This window comes from Papio anubis, chromosome 5 (genome assembly GCF_008728515.1).
Source record: "Papio anubis isolate 15944 chromosome 5, Panubis1.0, whole genome shotgun sequence".
In the NCBI taxonomy this organism is placed as follows: domain Eukaryota; kingdom Metazoa; phylum Chordata; class Mammalia; order Primates; family Cercopithecidae; genus Papio; species Papio anubis.
The window spans coordinates 169,945,464-169,973,430 of NC_044980.1; the positions used below are offsets into that span (position 1 = coordinate 169,945,464).

At 41.2% G+C, this 27,967-nt stretch overlaps 1 protein-coding gene and 1 pseudogene across 21 annotated transcripts in view; one reads left to right on the forward strand and one right to left on the reverse strand.

The window, feature by feature from the left end:
- NSD1 (nuclear receptor binding SET domain protein 1) overlaps positions 1-27,967 on the forward strand; it is a 174,034-nt gene that overhangs the window by 128,445 nt on the left and 17,622 nt on the right. For 19 of the 20 annotated variants that reach the window (XM_021939986.2, XM_021939996.2, XM_021940002.2 and 16 more), the window contains 6 exons: positions 1,286-1,486; positions 3,962-4,141; positions 13,624-13,780; positions 15,448-15,653; positions 19,462-19,574; positions 26,091-26,360. In XM_021939986.2, coding sequence (XP_021795678.2) covers positions 1,286-1,486; positions 3,962-4,141; positions 13,624-13,780; positions 15,448-15,653; positions 19,462-19,574; positions 26,091-26,360 — 1,127 coding nt within the window. The remainder of the gene's footprint in view (positions 1-1,285; positions 1,487-3,961; positions 4,142-13,623; positions 13,781-15,447; positions 15,654-19,461; positions 19,575-26,090; positions 26,361-27,967) is intronic. The other variant, XM_021939992.2, reaches the window with a different exon arrangement.
- On the reverse strand, positions 11,219-12,422 carry LOC100997928 (annotated as a pseudogene). Its single transcript, XR_161130.5, has one exon. The product of XR_161130.5 is annotated as a protein arginine N-methyltransferase 1 pseudogene (transcript).

Consider the following 27,967-nt stretch of genomic DNA (forward strand, 5'->3'; position numbering starts at 1 on the left):
CTCATTTTCTCCATATATTTCAAAGGGTTTCTAACAGATACAACATCTAATGTATAGCAAGAATATATGATAACTTATTTGTATCATCTACCAGCCAGTTCATTTTCAAATTTTCTCATTTGTCTCAGGGATGTCTTTTTATTATGTTTTGAATCAAGATCTAGATCCAGAGAGAGGCCAAAAGCTTCTCTGTAGGTTTTCTTAGGGAGATTACCAGCATTGTATGTCGGGTGATTTCCTGTAGTGTAAACTTTTTTATACATCTCTTTTTTTTTTTTTTTTTTTTTTTTTGAGACGGAGTCTTACTCAGTCGCCCAGGCTGGAGTGCAGTGGCACGATCTCGGCTCACTGCAAGCTTCGCCTCCTGGGTTCATACCATTCTCCTGCCTCAGCCTCCCAAGTAGCTGGGACTACAGGCGCCCGCTGCCACGCCCGGCTAATTTTTTGCATTTTTAGTAGAGACGGGGTTTCACTGTGTTAGCCAGGATGGTCTCAATCTCCTGACCTCGTGATCCGCCCGCCTCGGCCTCCCAAAGTGCTGGGATTACAGGCGTGAGCCACCGCGCCCAGCCTATACATCTCTTTAGTTTCTACTTATCTATAACAATACTGCCCCCAAACCTTTTTTTTTTTTTTTTTTTGAGGTAGGGTCTCGCTCTGTCACCCAGGCTGGAGTCTACTGGTGTGATCTCAGCTCAGTCAATCTCCATTTTCCAGGTTCAAGTGATCCTCCTGTGTCAGCCTCTTAAGTAGCTGGGACCACGGGCATGCACCACCACGCCCAGCTAATTTTTGTATGTTAGTAGAGATGGAGTTTCGCCATGTTGCCTGGGCTGGTCTTGACCTCCTGGAATCAAGCCAGCCACTCACCACGGCCTCCCAGAGTGCTGGGATTATAGGCATGAGCCTCCTCGCCCAGCCCAACTTAAATTTTGTTGGTTGCCTCCTGGGAGGTATCCCCTTAACTTGTTCCTCTGTCATCCATATTTCCTGTAAACTTGTAGTTAGTCCAGGGGCTGGATTAGGTTTGAGTTTTTTCTTTTTTTGGCGGGGGTGCCAGCGGCAAACATTTTCTGTAGACAACATGTACTATCTGTTGTATCACATCAGGGAGTGTGTATTATCAGATAGTTCATTTATAATAATACTAAGATTGTTACAGTGGGGTCAGATGATGTCAGCCCTATCAGTCCATTATAAAATTTCTTACAAACTTTTCAGCTAATGGTTTAGCATTTGGTAGATTCTTGAATTCTTATTAATTTATCTTCTTTTGGTTTCTCAGGAATCCATACCTGTTTTGTATGTAAGCAGAGTGGGGAAGATGTTAAAAGGTGCCTTCTACCCTTGTGTGGAAAGTTTTACCATGAAGAGTGTGTCCAGAAGTACCCACCCACTGTTATGCAGAACAAGGGCTTCCGGTGCTCCCTCCACATCTGTATAACCTGTCATGCTGCTAATCCAGCCAATGTTTCTGCATCTAAAGGTATGGATTTCTCATGTGGACCACTCTAACTGTAAAACCTCAGTTTCATTGGCAACAGATATTTTCTTTTTCTTTCTTTTTTTTTTTTTTTTTCCTTTTTGAGACGGAGTCTCGCTCTGTTGCCCAGGCTGGAGTGCAGTGGCGTGATCTCAACTCACTGCAAGCTCCACCTCCTGGGTTCACGCCATTCTCCTGCCTCAGCCTCCTGAGTAGCTGGGACTACAGGTGCCCACCACCATGCCTGGCTAAATTTTTGTATTTTTAGTAGAGACAGGGTTTCACCGTGTTAGCTAGGATGGTCTAGATCTCCTGACCTCGTGATCCACCCGCCTCGGCCTCCCAAAGTGCTGGGATTACAGGCGTGAGCCACCGCACCTGGCCGGCAACAGATATTTTCAAATGCAATCCATCATGTCACTTTATGGTGTCTCTCTAGGTTTTATCAGAGAGATTACCAACATTGTATTTGGGAGAGAAGAGGGACATAATGAACTAGTTCGGCAGCCAGGCAGTGCCAGGGCTCCACAGAACACAATGTGGTTATGTGGTAGGGTATTGAATATTTGGATTTCATATGAAATGTAGTTTGAGAAAGTGTTCAGCTGCACGTCCTCTTCTCCCTAATTGATTAGAAAACCAGAGTGTAGTCTTCCCCTGGGCTTTTTTTTTTTTTTTGAGACGGAGTCTTGCTCTCTCGCCCGGTCTCGATCTCCTGATCTCGTGATCCACCCACCTCAGCCTCCCAAAGTGCTGGCATTACAGGCGTGAGCCACCACGCCCGACCCCCTTGGGCCATTTTTATATCTCTGGTTTCTATATGTGATATCATTCAGAAATGCATGTCAAGGCAGGATTGGGGGTTCATTTTTTTTTTTTTTAATGAAAACTCTTGTCCTAGAAATTTCTTCTGCTTCATAGTTAAGGTGAAACCTGAGTTTTCCAAAACTGTCTGTGCATATAGGTAAACTTGAGTTTTGAAATGTGTTCTCTTTGGTAAGATAAGGTGTTTGTTTTTGTTGCTGTTGTTGTTTGTTTTTTTTGAGATGGAATTTCACTTTTGTTGCCCAACGTGGAGTGCAATGGCACGATCTTGGCTCACTGCAACCTCACCTCCCGGGTTCAAATGATTCTCCTGTCTCAGCCTCCTGACTAGCTGGGATTACAGGAACATGCCACCATGCCCAGCTAATTTTTGTATTTTTAGTAGAGACAGGGTTTCATCATATTCGTCAGTCTGGTCTCGAACTCCTGACCTCAGGTAATCCGCCTGCCTCGGCCTCCCAAAGTGCTGGGATTATAGGCATGAGCCACCTCGCCCAGCGTGTTTTTGTTTTGTTTTGTTTTAAAACAGGAAGTCTCGCTCTGTTGCCCAGTGTGATCTCAACTCACTGCAATGTCCACCTCCCAGAGGTTCAAGAGATTCTCATGCCTCAGCCCCTGGAGTAGCTTGGATTACAGGTGCTTGCCACCACTCCCTGCTACTTTTTATAATTTTAGTATAGACGGGGTTTCGCCATGTTGTCCAGACTGTTCTGGAACCCCTGACCTCAGGTGATCTGCCTGACTTGGCCTTCCAAAGTGCTGGGATTACAGGTGTGAGCCACCGCGCCTGGAAAAACCCAATACCGTATCTCTGCTGGTAAATTCATGTGTGCCAAAAGAGCCTTAACTTTTTCTATAGAGGATTAAGGAAGCAAAATTTAGCAGTGTTGATGTTTCTTTTAATCAGACTGTCAGTACTTTTTTTAGGATTATTTCCTGGCCTTATGGGTCTCATAAGTAATTTAACTTGTTGGATCAAAATTGCAGTTTCGATGAATATGATGGTGTACACCTGTAGTTCCAGCTTCTTGGGAAGGTAAAGCAGGAAGTGGGAGGACTGTTTGAGCACACAGACTTTGAGGTCGCGTCCAGCCTTGGCAACACAGGGAAACCCCATGTCTTTATTAATACAAAGAAAAATGAAAAGAGTTGCAGTTTAACTATTGGCTACTTTCTTATTTTTAATTGTTGTTACAGATTGCATTAGAGGTTTTGGTGGTGGTTCGGTGATGGTTTATAATAGATGAAGTATTTGAGGAGATGTATTTCCTCTGGAGATGGTAGAGAGGTTCGTTCACTTGAAAGGCTTTAAGAATCACAGAGTTCCAGGCAAGCATTATTGTTCTCTCCCCTCTCCCTGTTTATTCTGGGGCTGATTTCCTAGCTGTCAGGACAGTGGTTTGAGTTGGGCTTTCCCTTGTTGAAGCAGGCTCACTGACAGTTATGGGATTTGGTTCCTTTTGGAGACTTATCACATAGCTCCCATCTGAGTTTTCTTGATGGATCAAATGTTTAAGATCCATCATCTTAGTGGTCATTCCTTCTATTTATGACATTTTTTCAATGCTAACAAATAGACTTGAATAACTCACATTCTTTTTATATTTAATATTTTTGTTTTTCTTTTGCTCGTCCCTGATTTTCCTGCTTTAGGTCGATTGATGCGCTGTGTCCGCTGTCCTGTGGCATACCACGCCAATGACTTTTGCCTGGCTGCTGGGTCAAAGATCCTTGCATCTAATAGTATCATCTGCCCTAATCACTTTACCCCTAGGCGAGGCTGCCGAAATCATGAGCATGTTAATGTTAGCTGGTGCTTTGTGTGCTCAGAAGGTAAGAAATCACTTCTTCCTCTATTTGTAGTCTAAAAAGGGATTAAATCAATGTTTTAATTGGAACAAAAATACTTTTCATCATATTGCCACTGGAAACAATATTAGAAATGATACTATTCATCTGCCATTAAGGAAATGATGTCCCAAATTAATGATTATATAGCAGAACTTGTTTTTTTATTTTTTTGAGACAGCATTTCACTCTGTTGCCCAAGCTGGAGTGCTGTGGCACAATCTCAGCTCACTGCAACCTCCACCTCCCACATTCAAGCAATTCTCCTGCCTCAGCCTCCTGAGTAGCTGGGATTACAGGTGCCCGCCACCATGCCTGACGAATTTTTTGTATTTTTAGTAGAGACAGGGTTTTACCATGTTGGCCAGGCTGATCTCAAACTCCTGACCTCAAGTGATCCGCCCGCCTCGGCCTCCCAGAGTGCTGAACTGCGCCTGTCCAGCAGAACTTTTAAAACTTGGCTTTGTTGCCCAATGGGGAGAAGTTTTATTTTTCTTATTTTGAATAATGACTTGAGTTTTGTTAAAATGATAAACAATTGAAGCAGTAAAGACAAAAACTCACTTAATTCCACCACCAGAAAAAAAAAATCATTGCTTAATATTAAGTAGCATTACTCCAGACATTCATGCATGTCAGCAGATAGGTCAGATACCTAGATAGAAACAATTCTTGAAAATAGTATTATCATGTAATTGTGTTTTAACAAGCAATTTTATGCAAATTAATAGAAAAAGAGTGAACGTGATGGAAAAAGTGAAGGGATTTGTGAACTTTAGTTATATATTTTCTCATTGTAAAGAATATTAGTTCTTAAAAGATCACGTAGAAGAAAGATAAATTTTCTGTATATTTTATTCTTCGCTCTTTTGCCCAGGCTGGAGTGAAGTGGTGCAATCTCTTCTCACTGCAACCCCTGCCCCCACGCTGCTCCCCACCCTGCCCCCACTGGTTCAAGCAATTCTCCTGCCTCAGCCTCCTGAGTAGCTGGGATTACAGGCGCCCAACATTGTGCCCCACAATTTTTTTTTTTTTTTTTTGGTGGAGTTGGGGTTTCACCATGTTGGCCAGGCTGGTCTCTAACTTCTGACCTCAGTTGATCCATTCTCCTCGGCTTCCCAAAAGTGCTAGGATTACAGGCGTAAGCCAGTTTGCCCGGCCATTTTATTCATTTTTAAAATATTTGTTTTTTAGAACAGAGTTAGTGTTAACCTTTCACATACTTTCTTTTCTATGCTTATCATCCCTGACAACTTGATTTTTGCTAGTTAAATGGAAGATTTTAGCACTCATCACCAGTATGTTAACTGGTTAAAGTTCTGAATTCCTTATTTCAGTTTTTCTCTTGGTTGTCTGAACTTTTGTGAGCCCACAGGTACTCATTTCTCTGCTTTGAGGCATCATTTGCCTTTGTACTAGAAGGATATCTAGTACAAAGGTAAATGATACTTTTCTAAGTTCGTGGTAATGGTATTGGTATTTTGTAATGGTATTTTTCTAGGTTCCTCGTGGACTTTGCTCCACTATCTTTTCTGGTGATGAGGGTGGCACCAGTTCTTCAGTTTTCTCTTTTATTTTGAGATTTTATTTTGTTGATTTAGTAGTTACTTGGAAATAATTTTTTTATTATCTACTTATTAATTATACAATTTCCTGAAAACCTGGCTGGCTCTGAACATTCTGAGGGACTAATTTTATAAAGAGTCAATATATGTAATAGAATGAGCATTATACTTCGAATCTCGAAGTCCAAGTTTGAATTCTGGCTTGTCTCTTTAGTCAAATTGCTTTACTAAGTCTTGGTTTGCTTGTTTATAAAATATAGGCTCTATTCCCTATCACACAGTCATATTTATCACATAGCATCAATTAAATGAAAAGATATGATTAAAACCCTTGCACAGTGAGAAAATAAGTTTAAATGGTCTCTGGTCTCATTTTTTTTTTTTTTTTTTTTTGAGACGGAGTCTCGCGCTGTGTCACCCAGGCTGGAGTGCCGTGGCGCGATCTCGGCTCACTGCAAGCTCCGCCTCCCAGGTTCACGCCATTCTCCTGCCTCAGCCTCCGAGTAGCTGGGACTACAGGCGCTCGCCACCACGCCCGGCTAGTTTTTTTGTATTTTTAGTAGAGACGGGGTTTCACCATGTTAGCCAGGATGGTCTCGATCTCCTGACCTCGTGATCCACCCGCCTCGGCCTCCCAAAGTGCTGGGATTACAGGCTTGAGCCACCGCGCCCGGCCTTCTGGTCTCATTTTTAATTCTCTGTAGGGCTGACTTTTTCCACAGCCTGCCTCATTTTGTTTGATTTTCTTCTAAAAATTATCTTTGTTATTACCCACTTTCCCTGCAAGATGACTTTCTCCAAGAAAACAATACCTTCTTTTTCTTTCCTCTTTCTTAAGATATCACTAAAGAAGCTGAACACGGTGGTGCATGCCTGTAGTCCCAGCTATTCAGGAGGCCAAGGTGGGAGGATTGCTTGAGCCCAGGAATTCAAGACCAGGCTGGGCAATATAGTGAGACTGACCTCATAAACAAAACAAAACAAAAAACAGCCAAAAAAAATAGCTATCACTGTGAAAGGAAAATAAATCCCAGGAGCCCCAAATCACTAAGTCAAGGGAAAAGTCAAGCTTGGAACTACATCAGGAAAACCTGCCTCCCATTTTATTCCTCAATATTACAGCTACAGGCCAGGCGCCATGGCTCACACCTCTAATCCCAGCACTTTTGGAGGCTGAGGCAGGTGGATCACATGAGGTCAGGAGTTTGAGACCAGCCTGGCCAACATGGTGAAACCCCGTCTCTACTGAAAATACAAAAATTAGCCAGGTGTGATGGCGGAAGCCTGTAATCCCAGCTGCTTGGGAGGCTGAGACAGGAGAATTGCTCTGTTCTGTTGAATTTCACCCTGGCAATGGAAACCGATAGCTTATCTTCACTGGTGTGGGACAGAAAGTCATCCTATGCTCATCTGAGACAAATGCATACCTGATTGCTTTCTCTGCCCTATTGTTTATGTAAAAATGCAGATTCACTGAGCCAGATTAAATTGTATATTCAGTGAAAGGCTGATGAAGGACTCAAAAGAATGCAACCTTTTGTTTTTTTACCTACTTATGACCTGGAACCCCAAGCCCCTCCCAGAACCAATGACAATGTTACACATACTGATGTCTCTTATCTCCCTAAAATATATAAAAGCAAGCTGTACCCCCACCACCTTGGGCACATGTTGCCAGGATCTCCTGAGGTTGTGTCATGGACGTGTTCTTTACCTTGGCAAAATAAACTTTCTAAATTGGTTGAGACTTATCTCACATATTTTGAATTCACATCACTAAGGAGATTTGTATTAACAGGTGTATGTTTATGCCAATAATTCTGTAAAAGAAGAATTTTCCTTACTTGCGATATATTGTCTCTGTAGCCAAAGACTGGAGTTTAGTTAATTCTGGAAGCTTTGTTCACTTAGTTGAAATCTGAAAGATAGTACACAGTCAGTGGATGGGTAAAATTGCTGCCACCTTAGTATAAACCAAGGCAGTACCTCCAAACCAATACAAATAAGCAGTCATTGCGTTCTGTATCATCACCTACTTGCAGTAAAAGCATGGCAGTTTCACCTTAGAAGTTTCTTGAAGTAAAAAACCTTAGTTTTATTGTATCCTGTCCATGAAGTGAACATTGTTTTCCTATTCTCTGTGATGAAGTAGGAAGTACACATAAAGCAGTTTCTTTGCATACTGATGGTTATCATGAGTTAAAGCACTCATGCAACTGAGTTTCAAGCTGAACTATCCACATTGTTCATGGAACACCATTTTTAATTGTAAGAGTTACTGATAAACTGTGGTTATTCATGCTTGGATATGTAGCAGACATTTACTTGAAAATGAACAACTGTGAGCCTGTCAATTCAAGAAAAACAACTGCAAAATAATGGCCAATGATAAAATTTGAGCTTTTAAGTGAAAATTAAAATTTTCATAAACTATTATCTTCTACCTTCAGCTTGACAGCTTCTTAGTACTTACTGATGGGATCATGGTAGTATTAATAAATGTGATTTTAAAAGTATTGTAATAGGCCATTTCGAAGATACATATGACTCAATGAACCTTTTTTTTTTTTTTTGAGACGGAGTCTGGCTCTGTCCTCAGGCTGGAGTGCAGTGGCGTGATCTCAACTCACTGCAACCCCCTCCTCCCAGGTTCAAGCAATCCTCCTGCCTCAGCCTCCCGAGTAGCTGGGACTACAGGTGTGTGCCACCATGCCCAGCCAATTTTTTGTATTTTTAGTAGGGACAAGGCAATATTTTTAATATAGCTAATACATGATGTTAAAAACCTTGCATGTGTAAAAGATCCATTCAAAGTAGAAGACAGATTAATGAATTTTAGTGTAGTTGTTTTAAGTTTAGTGACATAGTTTCAGTTTCCGCATTGCAACTAAACTCTACACTATGGAGTTTTAGTATAGTATCAAAGAATGAATATCCATAGTTATTGAACAGGTTATTTTAGCACTCTTTTCCAGCAATATATCTGAGAGGCCATACTTTCTTCATGTGTGTCAAATAACATATTGCAACAAATGCAATTTAAAATATTTGCTAAAATGGGCTGTACACGGTGGCTTATGCCTGTAATCCCAGCACTTTGGGAGGCAGAAGGATCACTTGAGGCCAGGAGTTCAGGACCAGCCTGGCCAACATGGCGAAACCGGTCTCTACTAAAAATACAAAAATTAGCTGGGCGTGGTGGTGCATGCCTGTAGGCCCAGCTACTCAGGAGGCTAAGGCAGAAGAATCACTTGAACCAGGGAGACGGAGGTTGCAGTGAGCTGAAATTGTGTGCCTGCACTCCAGCCTGTGTGACAAAGTGAGACCCTGTCTCAAAAAAAATAAAACATTTGCAAAAATGGGTCGGGTGCAATGGCTCGCGCCTATAATCCCAGCACTTTGGGAGGCCGAACTGGCAGATCAGTTGAATCCAGGAGTTCCAGACAAGCCTGGCCAACCTGGCAAAAAAAACCCATCTCTACAAAAAAAAAAAAAAACATTGGCGTGGCTCGGGAGGATGAGGCAGGAGAATCTCTTGAACCTGTCAGGTGGAGGTTTCAGTGAACTGAGATCACGCCACTGCACTCCACCCTGTGTGACAAAAATGAGGAAACATATAGTTTTTATTAAAATGTTAATCATGTTTAATGAAGTAATTCTTAGTATCTGTTTGCAGGAACTAGGAAATAAAAATTTAAAAATAATAAAATGAATTAGATACTTAAAATGAATTTAGAAACTTAAAATTTTTTTAGTTTTAAATTTATCTCTGGCAAATACCTGTAGTATATCCTGTATACACAAAAACACTTTGGGTTTCTTTGTAATTTTCAAGAGCATAATGTGGTCCTGTAAATTCAAGGAAAGCCTGAGGCCAAAAAGCCCAAGGACTGCTCCCATAAACTAAGATTATTCTGCGGTTAGTGAACAGGGATAGAAAATAGTCTTACAACTGTTTTTCCCCCTTAAAGGTAGTTAACCCGGGTAGTAGGATAATTGGTAAATTTCAAATTGTGAGGAATTGGACCCTTTCAATTTAGCAGTATGTTTAAAACGCATTTTCTCTTTCTTTCCCTCTTCCACCAAGTGTCTCATTTCATCTTCATTTTAATGGCTCATGCAGGTTTCCCTCTTCTCTCTTCGTGGTTTTTCAGCTTTCTCCTATACATTACCTCTAGTGTCACTAGATAGACCCTCCTTCCTGCTTCCCATCTATCTACCCAGAGTAGTTCTATTGATTTCTTCCCTCATGTTCTTCCTCATTTCAATCTGCATTGTGCTGTGTCCTGAAATACAGAGGTGCTTGCCACTTCGTCCCCTCAGCTCTGACCTTTGACCTTTATTCAGTGGGTTTTCTTTTATCCAGGTTTCTTTTAGTGTTATATCCTTCTTTGAGTGCCTTTTTGTACATGAAATATTTCTAGTGCATCATGAATGCCAGTTTAATGAAAGGAAGATTTTTCTCCTAAGACTATGTAAGCAGACTAAACAAGTTGTAATTCAGCAAGTGACTAAGCATAGATAGGAATGTTGCAGAAGGTATCCTGCCACTGGGCTAGTTGAATTTATGTCACTGTTAGTGTACCATTCTTAGATTATTTGATTACCAAAATAGCTAAATAGAGTTTGGGACTGTATAATTGTTCTTCAGACTTGTTTTTTAGCAGCAGATACATTTCCAAATGTAATCTTACTCTGAATTTGAGCTTCACTATACAATACAGACAAAAGGTGAGCTTTTCCAGTTGAAGTAGGAGTCTGATCTGAAACACACCCCTGGCCCCAACAAAAGTAAATAAAACTTCCACTCTTATTTTAAGAGCTTGTTGAAGAGAATTAGTAAGTAAAGGTCCTTTTGGCCGGAACTGCCATCTTCCTGTAATTCGCCAAAATGTCAAAACACAAAGGGAAAGAGGAGAGGCACCTGATACATGTTCTCTCAGCCTTTTACAAAACATGGAGTTGTTCCTTTGGCCGCATATATGCAAATCTGTAAGGAAGGTGATATTGTAGACATCAAGGGAATGGGTACTTTTCAAAAAGGAATGCCCCACTAGTGTTACCATGGCAAAACTGAAAGAGTCTACAATGTTACCCAGCATGCTGTTGGCATTGTTGTAAACAAGGGCAAGATTCTTGGCAAAAGATTCAGTGTGCATATTGAGCACATTAAGCACTCTAAGAGCCAAGATAGCTTCCTGAAACGTGTGAAGGAAAATGATGAGAAAAAGAAGCCGAAGAGAAAGTTGCCTGGGTTCAACTGAAGCACTAGCCTGCTCCACTCAGAGACGCATAGTGTGAGAACCAATTGGAAGGAGCCTAAGCTGCTGGAACCTATTCCCTATGAATTCATGGCATCATAGGTGTTAAAAAAATAAAAGATCTCTGGACTGTTTAAAACAAAAAAAAAAGCAAAAGTCAGCATGGGAATAAATTATATATAAAGTGCCAACAGAAGTATGTTTATAGTAGGAATTTTTTTTTGTTCTTTCCCAGCTGAAGATTTATTGGCATAAATGCAACCATATAAAAACATAAGTCATGAAAAACAGTCATGATGTGCCCTCCCCATCCCCCCAGCCCAGGCCCCTAAAGCTTCCTCTGCCGGAGGGAGGGAGAGAGAGGAAGGGGGAGCCCCACAATCCTCTAGGAGCGCTCAGCCCCTGGGCCTGTGCAGGGTAGGAGAGTCGGGCCTCAGCGCATCCTATAGTCTGTGGAGCAGGACAGGTTGCACAGATGGCCCTTGAAATTTAGGTTGACGGTGAAGTCCAGGTCCCAGTTGTTCTTGGCGTTGGGCCACATGCCGATGGTGCTGAAGATCTCCTCGCCTGTCTTCAAGGTCAGGTAGTCCTCCATGTAAAACACCATCTGCTTCCAGTGCTTGTACAGGGACTCGGGGCTGATGGAAAAGCCGGTCCTCTTGTGGCAGTGCATAAACTCGATGTTGAAGTAGGCCACCTGGGTCTGCACGTAGTCATTCTGTTTCACTTGCAGGCAGAATGGGGAGGTGAAGGTCAGGTCTTCCACCTTGACGGTGTAGATGTCTACCTCCTTTATGAGGCAGGCGTTGTTGACCAGCTGTTTTGAGGTCCACTAGGGGCTCCTTGATGGCCACATCTTTGATGCAAGACATATCGAAGCCGTAAGCGTTCTCCCACCTGTGGATCTTGTAGGCTTTGTACTGCCGGTCCTCGATGACCGTCACATACAGTGTGGCCCGGTCTGGGAAGATGAGGCTTATTGGGCGCCAGTCACTTGTCGGGGCGTGGAGCACGGTGTTGAGCATGGACTCCTAGAAGAGGCAGTTAGCCCATCCACTTGCTGATGATGATGTCCACCTTTTCCACCGGGAGCTCTACCTCCGCCACCTTCCCCTTGATGATGGTCACCAAGTGGTCTAACTTGTTGGCTTTGACAATCTTCACCGCATATTCAGAGCTAGTGGAACCACTCGATCCCAATGACGTTGCGGGCACGGCCTTGGCGGCGAACATGCAGAGGATGCTTGTGTCCGTGCCCCCATCCAGCACTACCTTGTCCTTGAAGAGGTGATGGTTGTGAAACATGGAGTTGCTGAAGTGGGCGTAGGAGTCACAGTAGTAATCTTTGGACGTTATGCTTTCGACGTCCGGCTTCTCGCTGCTTTCCGCCTGGCCACAGGACACCTCCATGATGCAGTTCGCAACCTCGGCGGCCGCCATCTTCACCCACACCTCCTAACTCCTCCGGTCGCCGAGACCCCCGCCTTTTTCTATAGTAGGATTTTAAGAGGTGAAAGAAGCACAGTGAGAACAAGATTAACTCAAATATATTCTTTGCTAAGGCTTTACTCCCCTCTTCAGGGTAAAACTTGGAATTACATGTTTGAGTTTAGCATGTTTGAAGCATGCTCATTTCTGGCAACAGTGTGGCTCATTTCTTTTTGGCAACAAAATAAAATGCCTGCCTATCTGTTGAAACTACTGTGTTTTGAAAGTATTTATATTTTATATATTTATTTATTTGAGACAAGAGTCTTGCTCTGTCACCCTGCTTGGAGTGCAGTGTTTCGGTCTCGGCTCACTAAAACTTCCACCTCCCAGGTTCAAGCAATTCTCGTGTCTCCGCCTCCCAAGTAGCTGGGAATACAGGCATGTGCCACCACACCTGGCTAATTTTTTAGTAGATAGGGGGTTTCACCCTGTTGGCCGGGGTATTCTGTAACTCCTGACCTCAGGTGATCCACCCGCCGCAACCTGCCAAAGTGTTGGGATTACAGGCCTGAGGCACTGCGCTCAGCCCAAAAGTTAGTAATTTTAAAAGGAGGGAAGGAACTAACCATATAGAGTTACTACTTATGTGTCAGCTGCTACTAGGTGATTTATTAGCTAGGTGAGTCCTCAAACAAATGTGGTTATTGTTTATTAGAGAAAACTCCTTACCGCTGAGGAAATTGTAGCTCAGCAAGGAAAGTGAATTTCTCAAAGCCATGTAGTCCTAGAGCTAGAATTCCAATCTGAACCTGACTAGAGTTAAATAAAGCTTATGCTGTTTATACTCTGGTCATTGTGTGTCACTGATAATGTTTTTATTTAGTATGTCTTTTAGTGAAGAGGAAGAAAAATATATATATGTGTGTATGGATCTACACATACATGACTTTTACAGGTTTCCTTGTGACTTCATTGCTTTAACTTAATTTTGCCAATAGGGTCTCATGTTTATTAGCTGTGAATCTAACAAGCTTTCAGGGGAGCAGTGTTCAGGAATGTTGGAGCGGGAATACTTCTTCAGCATAGATTTTCTGGATAACCAGTTAAACTAATAAGCCCTAAGCTGGTTAAGAGCTGAGCAAAAGCTATTTTAACTGGGTTCTTAAATGCGGTATGGTGGTCTGAATGCCACTTTTTTTTATTCCCACAGGAGGCAGCCTTCTGTGCTGTGATTCTTGCCCTGCTGCTTTTCATCGTGAATGCCTGAACATTGATATCCCTGAAGGAAACTGGTATTGCAATGACTGTAAGGCAGGCAAAAAGCCACACTACAGGGAGATTGTCTGGGTAAAAGTTGGACGATACAGGTAATCCTGGAGAATAGCACTCATTTCTTTTACTATCCTCTGTTTCTTGAGACCTCTCAGATACAATGCTTAACGTATTTTCTAATGATCTACTTAATTAGGCGTGGTACTCCTCCCCTCTTCTTATTGATGTTTTTCCTTATAGGAAAAGAAACCTAACTTTATGATTTGCAATTATAGGAATAATACGTGTTCTCTGTGGAAAATTTTTTTTTTCTTTTATATATTTTTTGGAAAGTTTTTTTTAAATGAAAACACACTAATAATCTCATAAGGCAGGTACATTGTTAACACTTCAGCATATGTACTCCCAGATGTATCAATCCACAGTTATGTCCCCCCACCATCCAAAATAACTGTCTTTACAGATTATTACTGTTTTGTGTCTTGGGTTGTTTGTTTTGAGACAGGGTATCCTCTGTCACCCGGGCTGGAGTGCAGTGGTGTGATCATTGCTCACTGCAACTTCAAACTTCTGGGCTTAAGCGATCCTGCTGCCTCAGCCTCCTGAGTAGCTGGGACTACAGATACATGCCACTGTGCCCAGCCATTTTTTCTTTTTAAAAATATTTTGATTGAATGTGGAAAGCACAAAGGATGTAACATGCATAATTTTAAAGAATAACAAAAGTGACACCTGTGTATGTACCTTCCACTTAAATAAATAGAACACTATTGGTACTTTTGAGGTCTGTTCCATGCCCTGATTCCATTCTCTCCTACCCCCAGAGGTAATCACTGTACTAAATTTTAGGTTTTTCATTCCTTTGCCCTTCTGTGAGAGTTTAATGTTTTCTTTGGTATGTTTTAGACCTTTATGTAAAGGAATTATTGTTGATATATTTTTCTGCAACTTTTTTCATTCACTTTTGTGCCCCTGAGATTCATCATAGTATAGTATGCTGGTTCATTCACAGTTCACTGTTCCTTTATACAGTCACATAATGTCTAGTTCACTTACCCATTTTCCTGTTTGGACTGTGAACATTTGGTCAGTTTTTCTTGGTTTATATACTTGGGACCTTGATTATAAGTATATACTTATATACAAGTATATATTTGGTTTATATGCTTAGGGCCTTCTCTAGGGCATTCTCTGGAGTAAAGTAGGTAGATAGAGGTTTCCAGCTTTAATAGGTAATACCATATTGTCTCCCTAAAATGGTTGTGTAGTAATTTACATTCTTTGATTTTGTTTGTATATGTTTGTGTTTTGACTTCTTGGTGCTGTTCTTCCATAATTATTGAAAGTTTCCTTTTTAAAGGCCAAATTGTATTTTATTTTGTATAGTATACCATGGGTAATACTATTATTTTCTTGATGTTGAGCATTTATATTTTTTCCAGTTTTTCCTTCTTATAATGCTTCAGTGAATGTTATTGTTATAAGTGTCTGTTCCTATATCATTATTTCCTTTAGGTAGAGTCCTTGAAGTTGAATAATTGAGTCTAAGGGAGTGTGTGCCTATATAAGAATGTGGGCAGGGGTTTTCCAACTTCTAGCACATACAATTGTTTGTGTTCTAGTTAGGTTGTAAGAATGCCGTAAGATGGACTTTAATGTGGACAGACAGACATTGCTAATCCTTACTCTTATATGAGTAGATTATTTTCCTAATGCTTTGCAGCTTTCTAGAGGTTTCCCTTCTCCTTTTCACCTTTCCCAGGTGGTGGCCAGCTGAGATCTGCCATCCTCGAGCTGTTCCTTCCAATATTGATAAGATGAGACATGATGTGGGAGAGTTCCCTGTCCTCTTTTTTGGATCTAATGACTACTTGTGGACTCACCAGGCCCGAGTCTTCCCTTATATGGAGGGTGATGTGAGCAGCAAGGATAAGATGGGCAAAGGAGTGGATGGGACATATAAAAAAGGTAACTTTATCCTTTTTGTTTCTCAGGCAAACATATACCCCTGTTGCCTGAGTGTCTGCTCTGTTTTAGAATTCACATATGCTCCATTTTGAAACTGCCTTTGTCCTCTCAGGGCATTATGTGGCTACAAATACCGTATTTTGCAAGGAAGTTGACCCATGTAACTCATTATTTTTGAACCTTAATCTTTACTTAATTAGAATTTCCTTGAGCTTTTTTTTGACTTATCAGTTGCTTTGTCAGCATTCCATCAAATAATGGAGTTTTGAAATTATTTCATAGAGGAAACACTTCAGTTTGCTAGACAGAGGCTCAGATCTCTAGCAGAGCTACATTGGCTCCAAGGAGTTTAGTCTTTTCTTTTCTTTTCTTTCTTTTTTAAAGCTTGTTGGAAAGAAACAAAATTCACCAGATATTGTAGAGCAAACTAGTAAAGGTCAAAGCATAAATGCTCTGAATCAAAATAAAGTTTTGTAAACTGGCCTAGCAATGAAGGCAGGGTACCCTGTTATCAGCAGAACTAGTTTTACTACTTACCAGGTGGTCGAATCAACTTTGAACCTGGTTTTCTCTTATCATATAATGGAGAAAGTTTGCTCTTGGAATTCAGTGGGATTACAAAAAGTGTCCCTGCAGAGTACATAATTGGTATCCCCTTAGTGGTAATTACCTTCTTCCTCTAGCTGTCCTTCGAAAGATAATATATCTCTTGCTATTTATTATATTTGGTCCTTAAAGTACAAATGATTCCGAACTCAAAATGGTCCAACTTACAGCTTTACAATGACGCACTTCCATTATGTTCCTCAGCTTATGATGGGGTTATATCCAGGTAAACCAGTTGTTAACATGAGGAGCATCTGTGTAAGATTTTGTCTATAGGGTGAGATGAAAAGGGATTCTAAGCAAGTGGCATGGAAGAAGATTCTAAGCAGGTAAAGCTTCCTGGTTAGGGAATGAGAGTAATGTCGATAGGAAACAAGTTTAACAAAGGTTCTGTTTGCCACATGTTATTTTAGTAGCTCCTCACTTAACCTGTTTGTCTTGTGATTTCTATACAGAGATATGGGCTATCTATCAGTTCTACTGCTAATACAAAAATACATAATACTGTGCTATTAGTACTAATACTTGAGGAGCTGGGGTCTTGAGTCTTGTAATCTCAGGTGGTCAGGGATCAAGTGACCAGTGTTTTGGCCTGCACAGAGCTGGCCACCACTGAGGTTGGGGGAGAAGGTGGAGTATAAGGAATACCTCAGGTCTGAGCCTGCCTAAGCTCTGAGATTCTGCGTCAGTGAGGGGGTTTCTAGGTGCCTCTGACTTCTTGGAACTTGTATTTTTGCAGGGGAATCTGAAATAGATACCAGCAGTCGAAATATCTGCTGGGATTTTGGTATTGTTAATATTGTGGCAGAAGTGTGCATTGTATATGCTGTGGGAACAGAGCAAGAGGAAGCTGGGGAGCAATGTTTGGAAGTCATAGATGATTACTAAGTGACTCTGAGGAATGAATCATAATAATAATAATTACCATTTTTGTTTGCCAGACCCTGTTCATTGTTTATTTTCTGCTTTAAGTGCTTATGATAACCCTATGAGGTAGATACCATCCTGATCTTGCAGGTGAGGAAACTGAGGCACATTAATGTTAAAGTACTTGCCCCCAATGTATCAATACCAGTAAGTGATAGAGGAAGGTTTCTCACTCTGATAATAGGGCCAGAATCTAAACTCTTAACCTCTACACTGACTTTGAAGAAGGAAAAGGACTTAAAATGTGATACATTTTATCAAGAAGACATCACATGGGAAAGCACATGTTGAATCTGTTAATAAAATCCTGAGTTAGCAACCTCCAAGTATTTGGGATGGTTTCAGCACATGGTTGAGGGAGTGCTGGGCTATTTTCCTGAAAGGATGAAGATCTAACTAGATCCCTAATTAGAGCAGAGTTTTAAAAACTTCAGCCTGCAACATTGTTGGGCCGTTTAAAAGGTGAGAGGCTGCACGTGGGAAAATCAGTGAGGCAGAAATGACGAGACTGTGCTGGGCAAGGTGGCTCACGCCTATAATCCCAGTACTTTGGGAGGGTAGGCGGGTGGATCCTTTGAGGTCAGGAGTTCGAGACCAGCCTAGCCAACACATTGAAACCCTGTCTCTACTAAAAATTTTTAAAAATTAGCTGGGCATGGTGATGCGCACCTGTAATCCCAGCTACTCGGGAGGCTGAGGTAGGAAAATCGCTGGAACTCGGGAGACAGAGGCTGATGCCACTGCACTCCAGCCTGGGTGACAGAGCAAGCGAGACTCTGTGTGTCTACCCACCCACCCCCTGCCCTCACCACCACCAAAAAAGAAAGAAAGAAAGAAAGAATGAGACTAACAGTGAATTGTTCATGGGGATGGAGAATATGATTTATGTTGGATAGATGTTAAGGAGGTAGACTAGGACATGCTGAATAATGTCGTAGTCTGCCTCCTTAGAAGAACACATTTTAGGACAATTTAGATGACTCCATGGAACACATACAAACAAGGAAATGAAGAAAAAGGATGGGTCAGAGGGGAGAGTTTCTTTAAAGGATGACAGAGCTTGGAGAAAGGCACAGAGAAAGTGGGAAGAATGGGATTCTCAGAGTTTTTAATGTGGGTGAAGAATAATGAATTACAGTTTTAAGTGCAGAATGAGAATCTTAAGATTTTGTTGGACTTTTCAGATATTGCAATCTTTTAAGCATGAGAAAATACAGGGGCCGGGCACAGTGACTCAGGTGTGTAATCCTAACACTTTGGGAGGCTGAGGCAAACAGATACCTTGACCTTAGGAGTTTGAGGCCAGACTGGGCAACATGGCAAAACCTTGTCTCTACAAAAAAATTAGCCTGGCATGGTGGTACATGCCTGTAGTCCCAGCTACTCGGGAGGCTGAGGTGGGAGGATCACTTCAGCCTAGGAGGTCAAGGCTGCAGTGAGCTGTGATTGTGCCATTACATTCCAACCAGGATGTTAGAGTGAGACCCTGTCTCAAAAAAAAAGTACAGGACTTGAGTGTAGATTATTTATGAAGGTCTGTATATGATTAGAGCTAATAGTTTATATTTACAAAACAAGTCTTAGGATAAGAGGCAAGAAGGAGAACAAAGCTTCAACTTTGAATTTCTGCCAGAGGAGAGTGAGCACAATATCTGGGGCACCTAAGAAGTAGCATGTTTCCAAAAGTGCGAGGTTTAGGACTGAGGAAAGAAAGGCCTAAAGGCAGTGACTTTGCTAAGCAGATGAAGTGTAGTTGTTAGGAGATGGTATCTGTGGGCTTTTTAAAGTCATTTAGCTGTTTATTGTTTTCTCATCTAAAGCACGGTTGTCTAATCTTTTGGCTTCCCTGGGCCACATTGGAAGAAAAATTGTCTTAGGCCAAACATAAAATACACTAACAGTAACAATAACTGATGAGCTAAAAAAAAAAAAAAAAAAAATCAGTGCATAATTTTTATGATATCCACCACCACAGATAAGCAAAAAAGTCCTCGTATTCAAATGGTTGGACATCCGTGATCTAAAGGGTGGTAGTCTGTATAGCCATTTAGTTCTAGATTATGTTTTGTCTTAATACTATGTCTGAATACCCTTCGGACTACATTACCTGTTTGAAAATAGCTGTTATGTGTTTTCTTTTTCATATAGCGTTGGTCAATTTTTGTGTAAAAAATGGAGTTTCTCCAACTTAAAGAGGAAAAAGTAAAAAATAAGTGAATAAATAAATAATTCCATCCAGAGATTTGAAAGTGACTTGTGCTGTCTGTTTTCATAGCTCTTCAGGAAGCTGCAGCAAGGTTTGAGGAATTAAAGGCCCAAAAAGAGCTAAGACAGCTGCAGGAAGACCGAAAGAATGACAAGAAACCACCACCTTATAAACATATAAAGGTGAGGAGAAAATCTTGGGTGACCTTCTCTGGAGAGAAACAGAATAGCTGGCTCTTCCCACTCTGTTCATGACAAGAATGGAAGCACAAGCATAGTTCGTTTTAGGTAGAGGTATGAGCTTTAAAGAAGATAAGAAATAGCCGGGCGTGGTGGCTCACGCTTGTAATCCCAGCACTTAGGGAGGCCGAGGCAGGTGGATCACCTGCAGTCAGGAGTTTGAGACCAGCCTGGCCATTATGGTGAAACCCCTTCTCTACTAAAAATACAAAAGTTAGCCTGGCGTAGTGGCGGGTGCCTGTAGTTCCAGCTACTCGGGAGGCTGAGGCTAGAGAAATGCTTGAACCCGGGAGGCAGAGGTTGCAGTGAGCCGAGATCGTGCCACTACACTCCAGCCTGGGCGACAGAGTAAAACTCTGTCTCAAAAAAAAAAAAAGAAAAAAAGAAGATAAGAAACAAGTACCAGAGCACCATTCCTAGCACATTGCCAGGATTACCAATGTCAGGAAAATTAATTTTAAGTGCACCTAGCCTTTAATCTAACTAGTAAAATAGTCATCACCATTATCATCTGGGTCCAGTGGAGCCTTTGTATTTTAAATATTTTTTAAAGAGACAGTGGAGAACAAATTTATTAGAAATGTTAGTGTTATGTTGTTGCTGAAATAATTGTAGTTTTGTCATTACTTTTAATGGCAAACCTCAATTACTTTTGCACCAACCTAATATTTACTAAATCCTTTTTACAAACCTCCTTTTATCAGATAAGTTAGTGGTGATGCTCAAGTATCATAAAACATGAAAGAATATTGTTAGGCCTGTTGAGAAAAGGAGGTTACTCAGGTTGTTCTTGTAAAACATCTTTGATGGCATTGTTTCTGGATGAGAATACCCTGTTTCTTTTTTGTTCTTAGAAATGCATTATTTGTTCACTTATCCTTTGTGTGTGTGTGTGTGTGTGTGTGTGTGTGTGTGTGTGTGTGTGTGGTTTTTTTGTTTGTTTGTTTTTGAGATGGAGTCTCCCTCTGTCTTCAAGGCTGGAGTGAAGTGGTGCAATCTTGGCTCACTGCAACCTCCATCTCCCAGGTTCAAGCAGTTCTCCTGCCTCAGCCTCCCCAGTAGCTGGGATTACAGGCGCACACCACTATATGTGGCTAATTTTTGTATTTTTAGTAGAGATGGGGGTTTGCCGTGTTGGCCAGGCTGGTCTCGAGTTCCTGACCTCAGGTGATTGACCCGCCTCAGCCTCCAAAGTGCTGAGATTATAGGCATGAGCCACCACACCTGGCTGTGTGTTTCTGAAGACTGATAATCTGAGATGTTACTTGGAGATTAATTTCACCACCATCTTTAGAATCTAGTATGTTTACGTTTGTCTCAAATATTGGATCGAGCATAGTTAAACTGAAAAACTTTTGTTGTTTATCAGAAATTCAGATTGAACTAGATGACTTGGATTTTTATTTGCTAAATCTGATAACCCTACTGAAAGCAGACCTTCAAGATCGTATCCCCAGTGTTTTATACTTGCTTTGCTTTTTTATTTTTAAACTCCTTTCCTCAAGTGTAGTAGACAGTCTTTTATACTTTTTTAAACGACAATGCAGTACTTTGGGTAATACTGTAAGAAGTCTAAAGTGTGACAGTTTATTTCACTATTTTGTCGTGCTTATATGTGATTCCATTGTGTTTCCCTTTTCTTATTATTTCCGTCTTCCTTAGCATAGTTGTGGATTATAATGAGTAATAATGTGTAATGATGAAGTAGTAAGTTACAAGATACAGGAAATGTAAGAACACTAAGATTCCATACTGTGTCTTAGATTTCGTCTGATGGACTTATATGGTATTTACAAGACAGAATCAGTTTTGTTCTTTGTGTGTTTCTTTGAGACAGGGTCTCACTCTGTGACCCAGGCTGGAGTGCATTGGCACAATTTTGGCTCACTGCAACCTCTGCTTCCCAGGCACAAGCAATTCTCCTGCCTCAGTCTCCTAAGTAGCTGGGATTACAGACCTGAGCCACCAATGCCAACGCCTGGCTGATTTTGGTATTTTTTGTAGAGTTGGAGTTTCACCATGTTGCCCAGGCTTGTCCTGAACTCCTGAGCTCAAAGCAATCCACCCACCTCAGCCTCCCAAAGAGGTGCGATTACAGGTGTGAGCTGCCACACTTGGCCTGAATTTTATTCTTTTAAATAAGAATGTTTTATTTTCAAACTTTGGAAGACCTCTAAAAAGGGATAAAAGTCATAAACACTGCTTCTGAGGGCTTTTTTTTTTTTTTTTCTTTCAATTTTTTTCTTCCCTGAGACAGAGTCTTGCTGTGTTGCCCAGGCTGGGGTGCAGTAACATGATCTTAGCTCACTGAACCTCCATCTCCTGGGTTCAACCCATTTTCCTGCCTCAGCCTCCCAAGTAGCTGGGACTACAGGCGTGTGCCACCAAACCCGGCTAATTTTTGTGTTTTTAGTAGAGATGGGGTCTCACCATGTTAGCCAGGCTGCTCTTGAACTCCTGACCTCAGGTGATCCGCCTGCCTCGACCTCCCAAAGTGCTGGGATTACAGGCGTGAGCCACCGTGCCTGGCCCAATTTTTTTTTTTTTTTTCTTTATTAGAGATGAGGATCTCACTATGTTGCCTAGGCCGATATCCTGGCCTCAGGTTATCTTCCCACGTTGGCCTCCCAAATTATTGGGATTATAGGCATGAGCTGTCACTCCTGGCCTTTCGATTATTACTTTAAATGTCATAAAATATCCATACCGAGATTAGATTAAAAAAAGATTATTATTACTGGCCTTTCGATTATTACTTTAAATGTCATAAAATATCCATACCGAGATTAGATTAAAAAAAGAACAAAGAACGAAAAAAGTCATAAACTATTATTCCTTACAAATAATTACAACTTCTGAAATTAAGAATTTCAAAACCTATAATTGGATCTAAATGAGTCTCACAATGTATGTGACATATAATCTCAGAACATAGTTTTTAGGCCTCAGAAATGGAAAATAATTCTATTCACATAGTCCTAAGAGTCAGATAACAGCAAGGTAGGCATTTTAGAGTTACCATATCAACCATATTGAGCTATTGAGACAGCAGTTTCCTGTGAGTGATCTCATCAAGAATTTAAAGGCCAACTTCTTCCCTCCCCCCCCCCCTTTTTTTTTTTTTAAATAAACATTTCCAGGAAAAGGATCTAGAGCAAGCATTGGCAAACTACAGTTCATGGGCAAATCTGGTCTACTGCCTATTCTTGTAATACTCTTGAGCTACAGGTTGTTTTTACATTTTTCAGTGGTTGGCAGAAAAGAGGTTTTGTGACACATAAAGATTATATGAAATTCAACTTTCAATCAGTATCCAGAAAATTTTATTGGAATACAGGCATGCTTTTTCATTCACATATTACATATGGCTTCTTTTATATTACAGTGGCAGAGTCGAGCTACATATGGAGATATATGGCCTGCAAAGCCTAAAGTATTTACTTTCTGACCCTTTACAGAAAAAGTTACTTAACTCCTGATCTATAGTGAGATGTACTTAGAATTACATATCCATGTCTTTGTTCTTAACCATGTGGGATTTCTTTTGTTGGTTTGCTTTTGGTTTATGATATGATAAGTATGAAACTTATTTTTGGATTAATAACAGGTTAGAGCAGTTGATAAACAATGATTGAAACATATATTTTCCAGCCTGGGCAACAGAGCAAAACCCAGTCTCTACAAAAATTACAAAAAAAAAAAAAAAAAAAATTTCTGGGTGCCTGTTGTCCCAGCTACCTGGGAGGCTGAGGTGGGAGAATCACCTGAGCCTGGAAAGTCAACACTGCAGCGAGCTGTGATTGTGCTACTGCACTCCAGTCTGGGGGACAGAGTAAGACCCTGTCTCAAAACAAAAACATGTATTTGTAGAGAGAAATATATAGTTCAGGTAAAAATACTTTGAATCAGAAGTGAATGTTCAAATGCCCTATTCAGGTGTTGTAGTCTTGGGTGACTGAGATTAGCTGTTGTCTATCCCCTTAGAATTTGCCTTAGATATTGTAAGCCTTATGCCTTATGGCTTCCAGTTGCATATGTTGAGGGTATTTCTCCGTTAACAAGAAGTTTCCAAACCTCAACCAGTATTTGATGAATCTAGGAACCGATCTGGCAGTGAGACCTACATCGTTTTTCCCCACTGACAGCATCTTGCTCGTCACCCAGACTGGAGTGTCTTGCAGGCCTACATGATCCTCCCACTATAGTTTCCTGAGTAGCTGGGACCTCAAGCACTTGACACCATGCCCGGCTAAGCTTTAAAAATTTTTTGTAGACATAGGGTTTCATTGTGTTGCCCGGGCTGGTCTTGAACTTCTAGGCTCAAAAAATCCTCCAGTCTCTGCCTCCGAAAGTGCTGGGATTACAGATGTGAGCCACTGCACCTGGCCTTCTCCTGTTAAATTTTGATAGAAAAATGGTTTGATGACAGTATATATCCAGATTGTAGATTTTATAATATTAAAGGGAAGCAGGCAAATAATAAAATGCAAGAAATGAAAGCATTTGAAAATTTAGAGGATAGAAATAACTTTTAAGTAATAGTGATTTTAGGCCGGGCCCAGTGGCTCACGCCTGTAATCCCAGCACTTTGGGAGGCCGAGGCAGGCGGATCACGAGGTCAGGAGATCAAGACCATCCTGGCTAAGAAGGTGAAACCCCGTCTCTACTGAAAATACAAAAAATTAGCCAGGTGTGGTAGCGGGCGCCTGTAGTCCCAGCTACTCGGGAGGCTGAGGCAGAAGAATGGCATGAACCCAGGAGGCAGAGCTTGCAGTGAGCTGAGATCGCGCCACTGCACTCCAGCCCAGGGGACAGAGCAAGATTCCGTCTCAAAAAAAAAAAAGTGATTTTAGGTGGACTGGAATGAGTAATCTAGAATATTTGATATGAGAGAAACAATCATAAGGACATTATATAAGAAAGGAAGAATTTAATATGTCTACCATGTTTCAGAGGCAGCTAGGTGCTGTACTATACATATATTTCTTATTCTCACAATAGTCTTGCAAGTAATTTATTCAAAATCACACAGTTCCTGAACAGTCCAATTTTTTGTGTGGTTTGTGTCTCAGAAGACTAAATTTGACTGTTTCCACTGAAATAATATGAAATGAGGGGAGATACATTCTCATGCACAAATCCATTATTGTATTAGAACATCTGTTGTCTTTCCTTATTATTGCTAGTATTTGTTAAAACCTCTACATTAATGACTTTGGTATTACAATAACTGTTTGACCTTCATGTTGTACCTTACCAGACTTTCACTATATTTTTGAGCACCAGCACTGCTTCTAAATTAATCCATGAGTGACATTGCTATAGTCCTTTTAAAAGATTTTAAATTATAAGCAGGATGTGGTGATACCTGCCTGTAGTCCCAGCTACTTGTGAGGCTGATGCAGGAGGCATAGAGGAACTCAAATTACGCACAGATGATTTCATGCCATTAATTTGCCACTTAAGAATAGTGCTTTTGCCCGGCGTGGTGGCTCAGGCATGTAATCCCAGCACTTTCAGAGACCGAGGCAGGCAGATCACCTGAGGTCAGGAGATCACAAGGTTAGGAGATCGAGACCAGCCTGGCCAACATAGTGAAACTCCATCTTTCCTAAAAATACAAAAATTAGCCAGACTTGGTGGTGCGTGCCTGTAGTCCCAGCCACTTGGGAGGCTGAGGCAGGAGAATCGCTTGAACCGGGGAGGCAGAGGTTGCAGTGAGCCAAGATCCCGCCACTGCACTCCAGCCTGGGTGACAGAGCTAGACTCTCTCTCAAAAAAAGGAAGGAAGAATAATGCCTATTTTTTTGTAGCAGCAAATGTGGCACCACCAGGTGGCAAGAGCAGAAACCTAGTTTATTTATTTATTTTTTGAGACCGAGTCTTGCTCTTGTTACCCAGGCTGGAGTGCAATGGCACAATCTAGGCTCACTGTAGGCTCCACCTCCTGGGTTTACTTATACCATTCTCCTGCCTCAGCCTCCCAAGTAGCTGGGACTGCAGGTGCCCGCCACCATGCCCGGCTCATTTTTTGTATTTTTAGTAGAGATGGGGTTTCACCGTGTTAGCCAGGATGGTCTTGATCTCCTGACCCCATGATCCGCCCATCTTGGCCTCCCAAAGTGCTGAGATTACAGGCATGAGCCACTGCTCCCGGCTCGTAATTTTTTTTTTTTTTTTTTGAGATGGAGTCTCGACATGTCGGCCAGGCTGGAGTGCAGTGGTGCAATCTTGTCTCACTGCAACCTCCGCCTCCTGGGTTCAAGCAATTCTTGTGGAGTTCATACTTTGTATGTCAAATGAGGCTCTGTTTTTTATATCAAACTGTCTAAGTATTGATAGTTCAAAGTCATGGGAAATGTGGCTGCAACTTCAAGGGAAAAAAGTTTGCCTTTTTCAGGGTCTTAATTGTCTTATGCTGACTTGTTTTATGCAGTGTACTTTGTGCTACTTTTCCAGGTGAACCGTCCTATTGGCAGGGTACAGATCTTCACTGCAGACTTATCTGAAATACCCCGTTGCAACTGTAAAGCTACTGATGAGAACCCCTGTGGGATAGACTCTGAATGCATCAACCGCATGCTGCTCTATGAGTGCCACCCCACAGTATGTCCTGCCGGAGGGCGCTGTCAAAACCAGTGCTTTTCCAAGCGCCAATATCCAGAGGTTGAAATTTTCCGCACGTTACAGCGGGGTTGGGGTCTACGGACAAAAACAGATATTAAAAAGGTTAGAAAAAGCTAAATTGCCAGATATTTTCTCCTCTTTGCAGTTGGTTGATGTCATTAATTCTTGACATTATAAAATTCATCATAGAGGAAGATAACACAGTTAACAATTAACCTTATTGTTGTGTTTTGCCATATCCTTCCACAGTTTAGAGGCTCACAAATGAATGGTTTTGATCTCCTAAGTCCTTTTTATTGATCATGGTCACTGTGTAGGAGGATGGAAAAAATGGGACATTCATAGAGATGCTATGGCTTTGTTTGCTTTTTTGTGAATATCCTACAACCAGTAATTAAGAGATGACAGTGAGCACATGATACAGAGACATTGATCCACCTACTAATAAAATATTTTTAGTGAGGAAAAAACAGATCTGGCTTCATGAAACATGAAGGATAAGAAGGTTAAGCCTTATTGAATGAAAATGCAGTAATGTCTTCAACTTAAAACTTGGCAGGATCTTGAAGTTTCTAACAAATAAGATTGTATAGTCTTTTTTTTTTTTTTTTTTTTTAATAAGCCTTATTCTGCTTATATTTTCTGAAGAATTTTATTGGTTTCTAGGAAATGTAGCATAGTATGGGTTGGCATTCAGTCATTTACCAAGTAGTTATTTTTATATTTACTGTATGTGCCAGGTATTGTGCTGGGGATGCACTAACCAAGACGAGAGATATGACCCATGCCTTCGTAAAGTTTACATTCTGGAGGGAGAGAAATATTGAACAAATCACCTCCCAGTGTGGAAGTATAAAGGGCTCTAGAGACATGTGACGAAGGAACTGAAACTAGTTTGTCTCTGATGATATTTTATTTATTTTTTGAGAGAGGGTCTCACTCTGTTGCTCAGACTGGAGCATACTGGTGCCATCTCCGCTCACTGCAACCTCCACTTTGCAGGCTCAAGTGATCCTCCCATCTCAGCCTCCTGAGTAGCGGGGACTACAGACTCGCATCACCACACCTTGCTAATTTTTGTATTTTTTGTGGAGGCGAGGTCTCACCATGTTGCCCAGGCTGGTCTCAAACTCCTGGGCTCAACAGATCCTCCCAAAGCGTTGGGATTATAGGCGTGAGCCATCACTCTTGGCTTCTGAGGCTATTTTAAATTGAGACTTGAAATATAAGTAGCTATTGACTCAGGCAAGGTTACCATTAAAGCCCTGCAGGTTAGGAGTGAACACGTGTGAAAGCCAGAGTTACTATAGTATAATGAATAGGGAGGATGGTCCTTTGAAATGTGGAGCAGAGCAAGCGCCAAGGAAGATGAACATAGTTTATTCAGGGAAACCAATTCTCAGGCTCTGGGACAGGTAGAGATTGGTCATCCATCTCTTTATAAGGAAGCTCTAGTTTACTTACTAATCTTCCATTCTGGAGGATCTTTAGTATCCAGTGTATCCTAATCTTTGTGCTGGTGACAGTGGTGGGAGTAAAGAGGTGTTTCTCATTATCAAATAGTTGGGAATCGTAAAGTAATTATATTGCATAAAATTATACTCATGTAATCTGCTTTGTAGAATCTGATGCTTTCATTAATTTTTTAAAAAATGTATAAATTTGGATACCAGTGTCCTTTTTGCCATTAAGTCAGGAGATATTTCTTG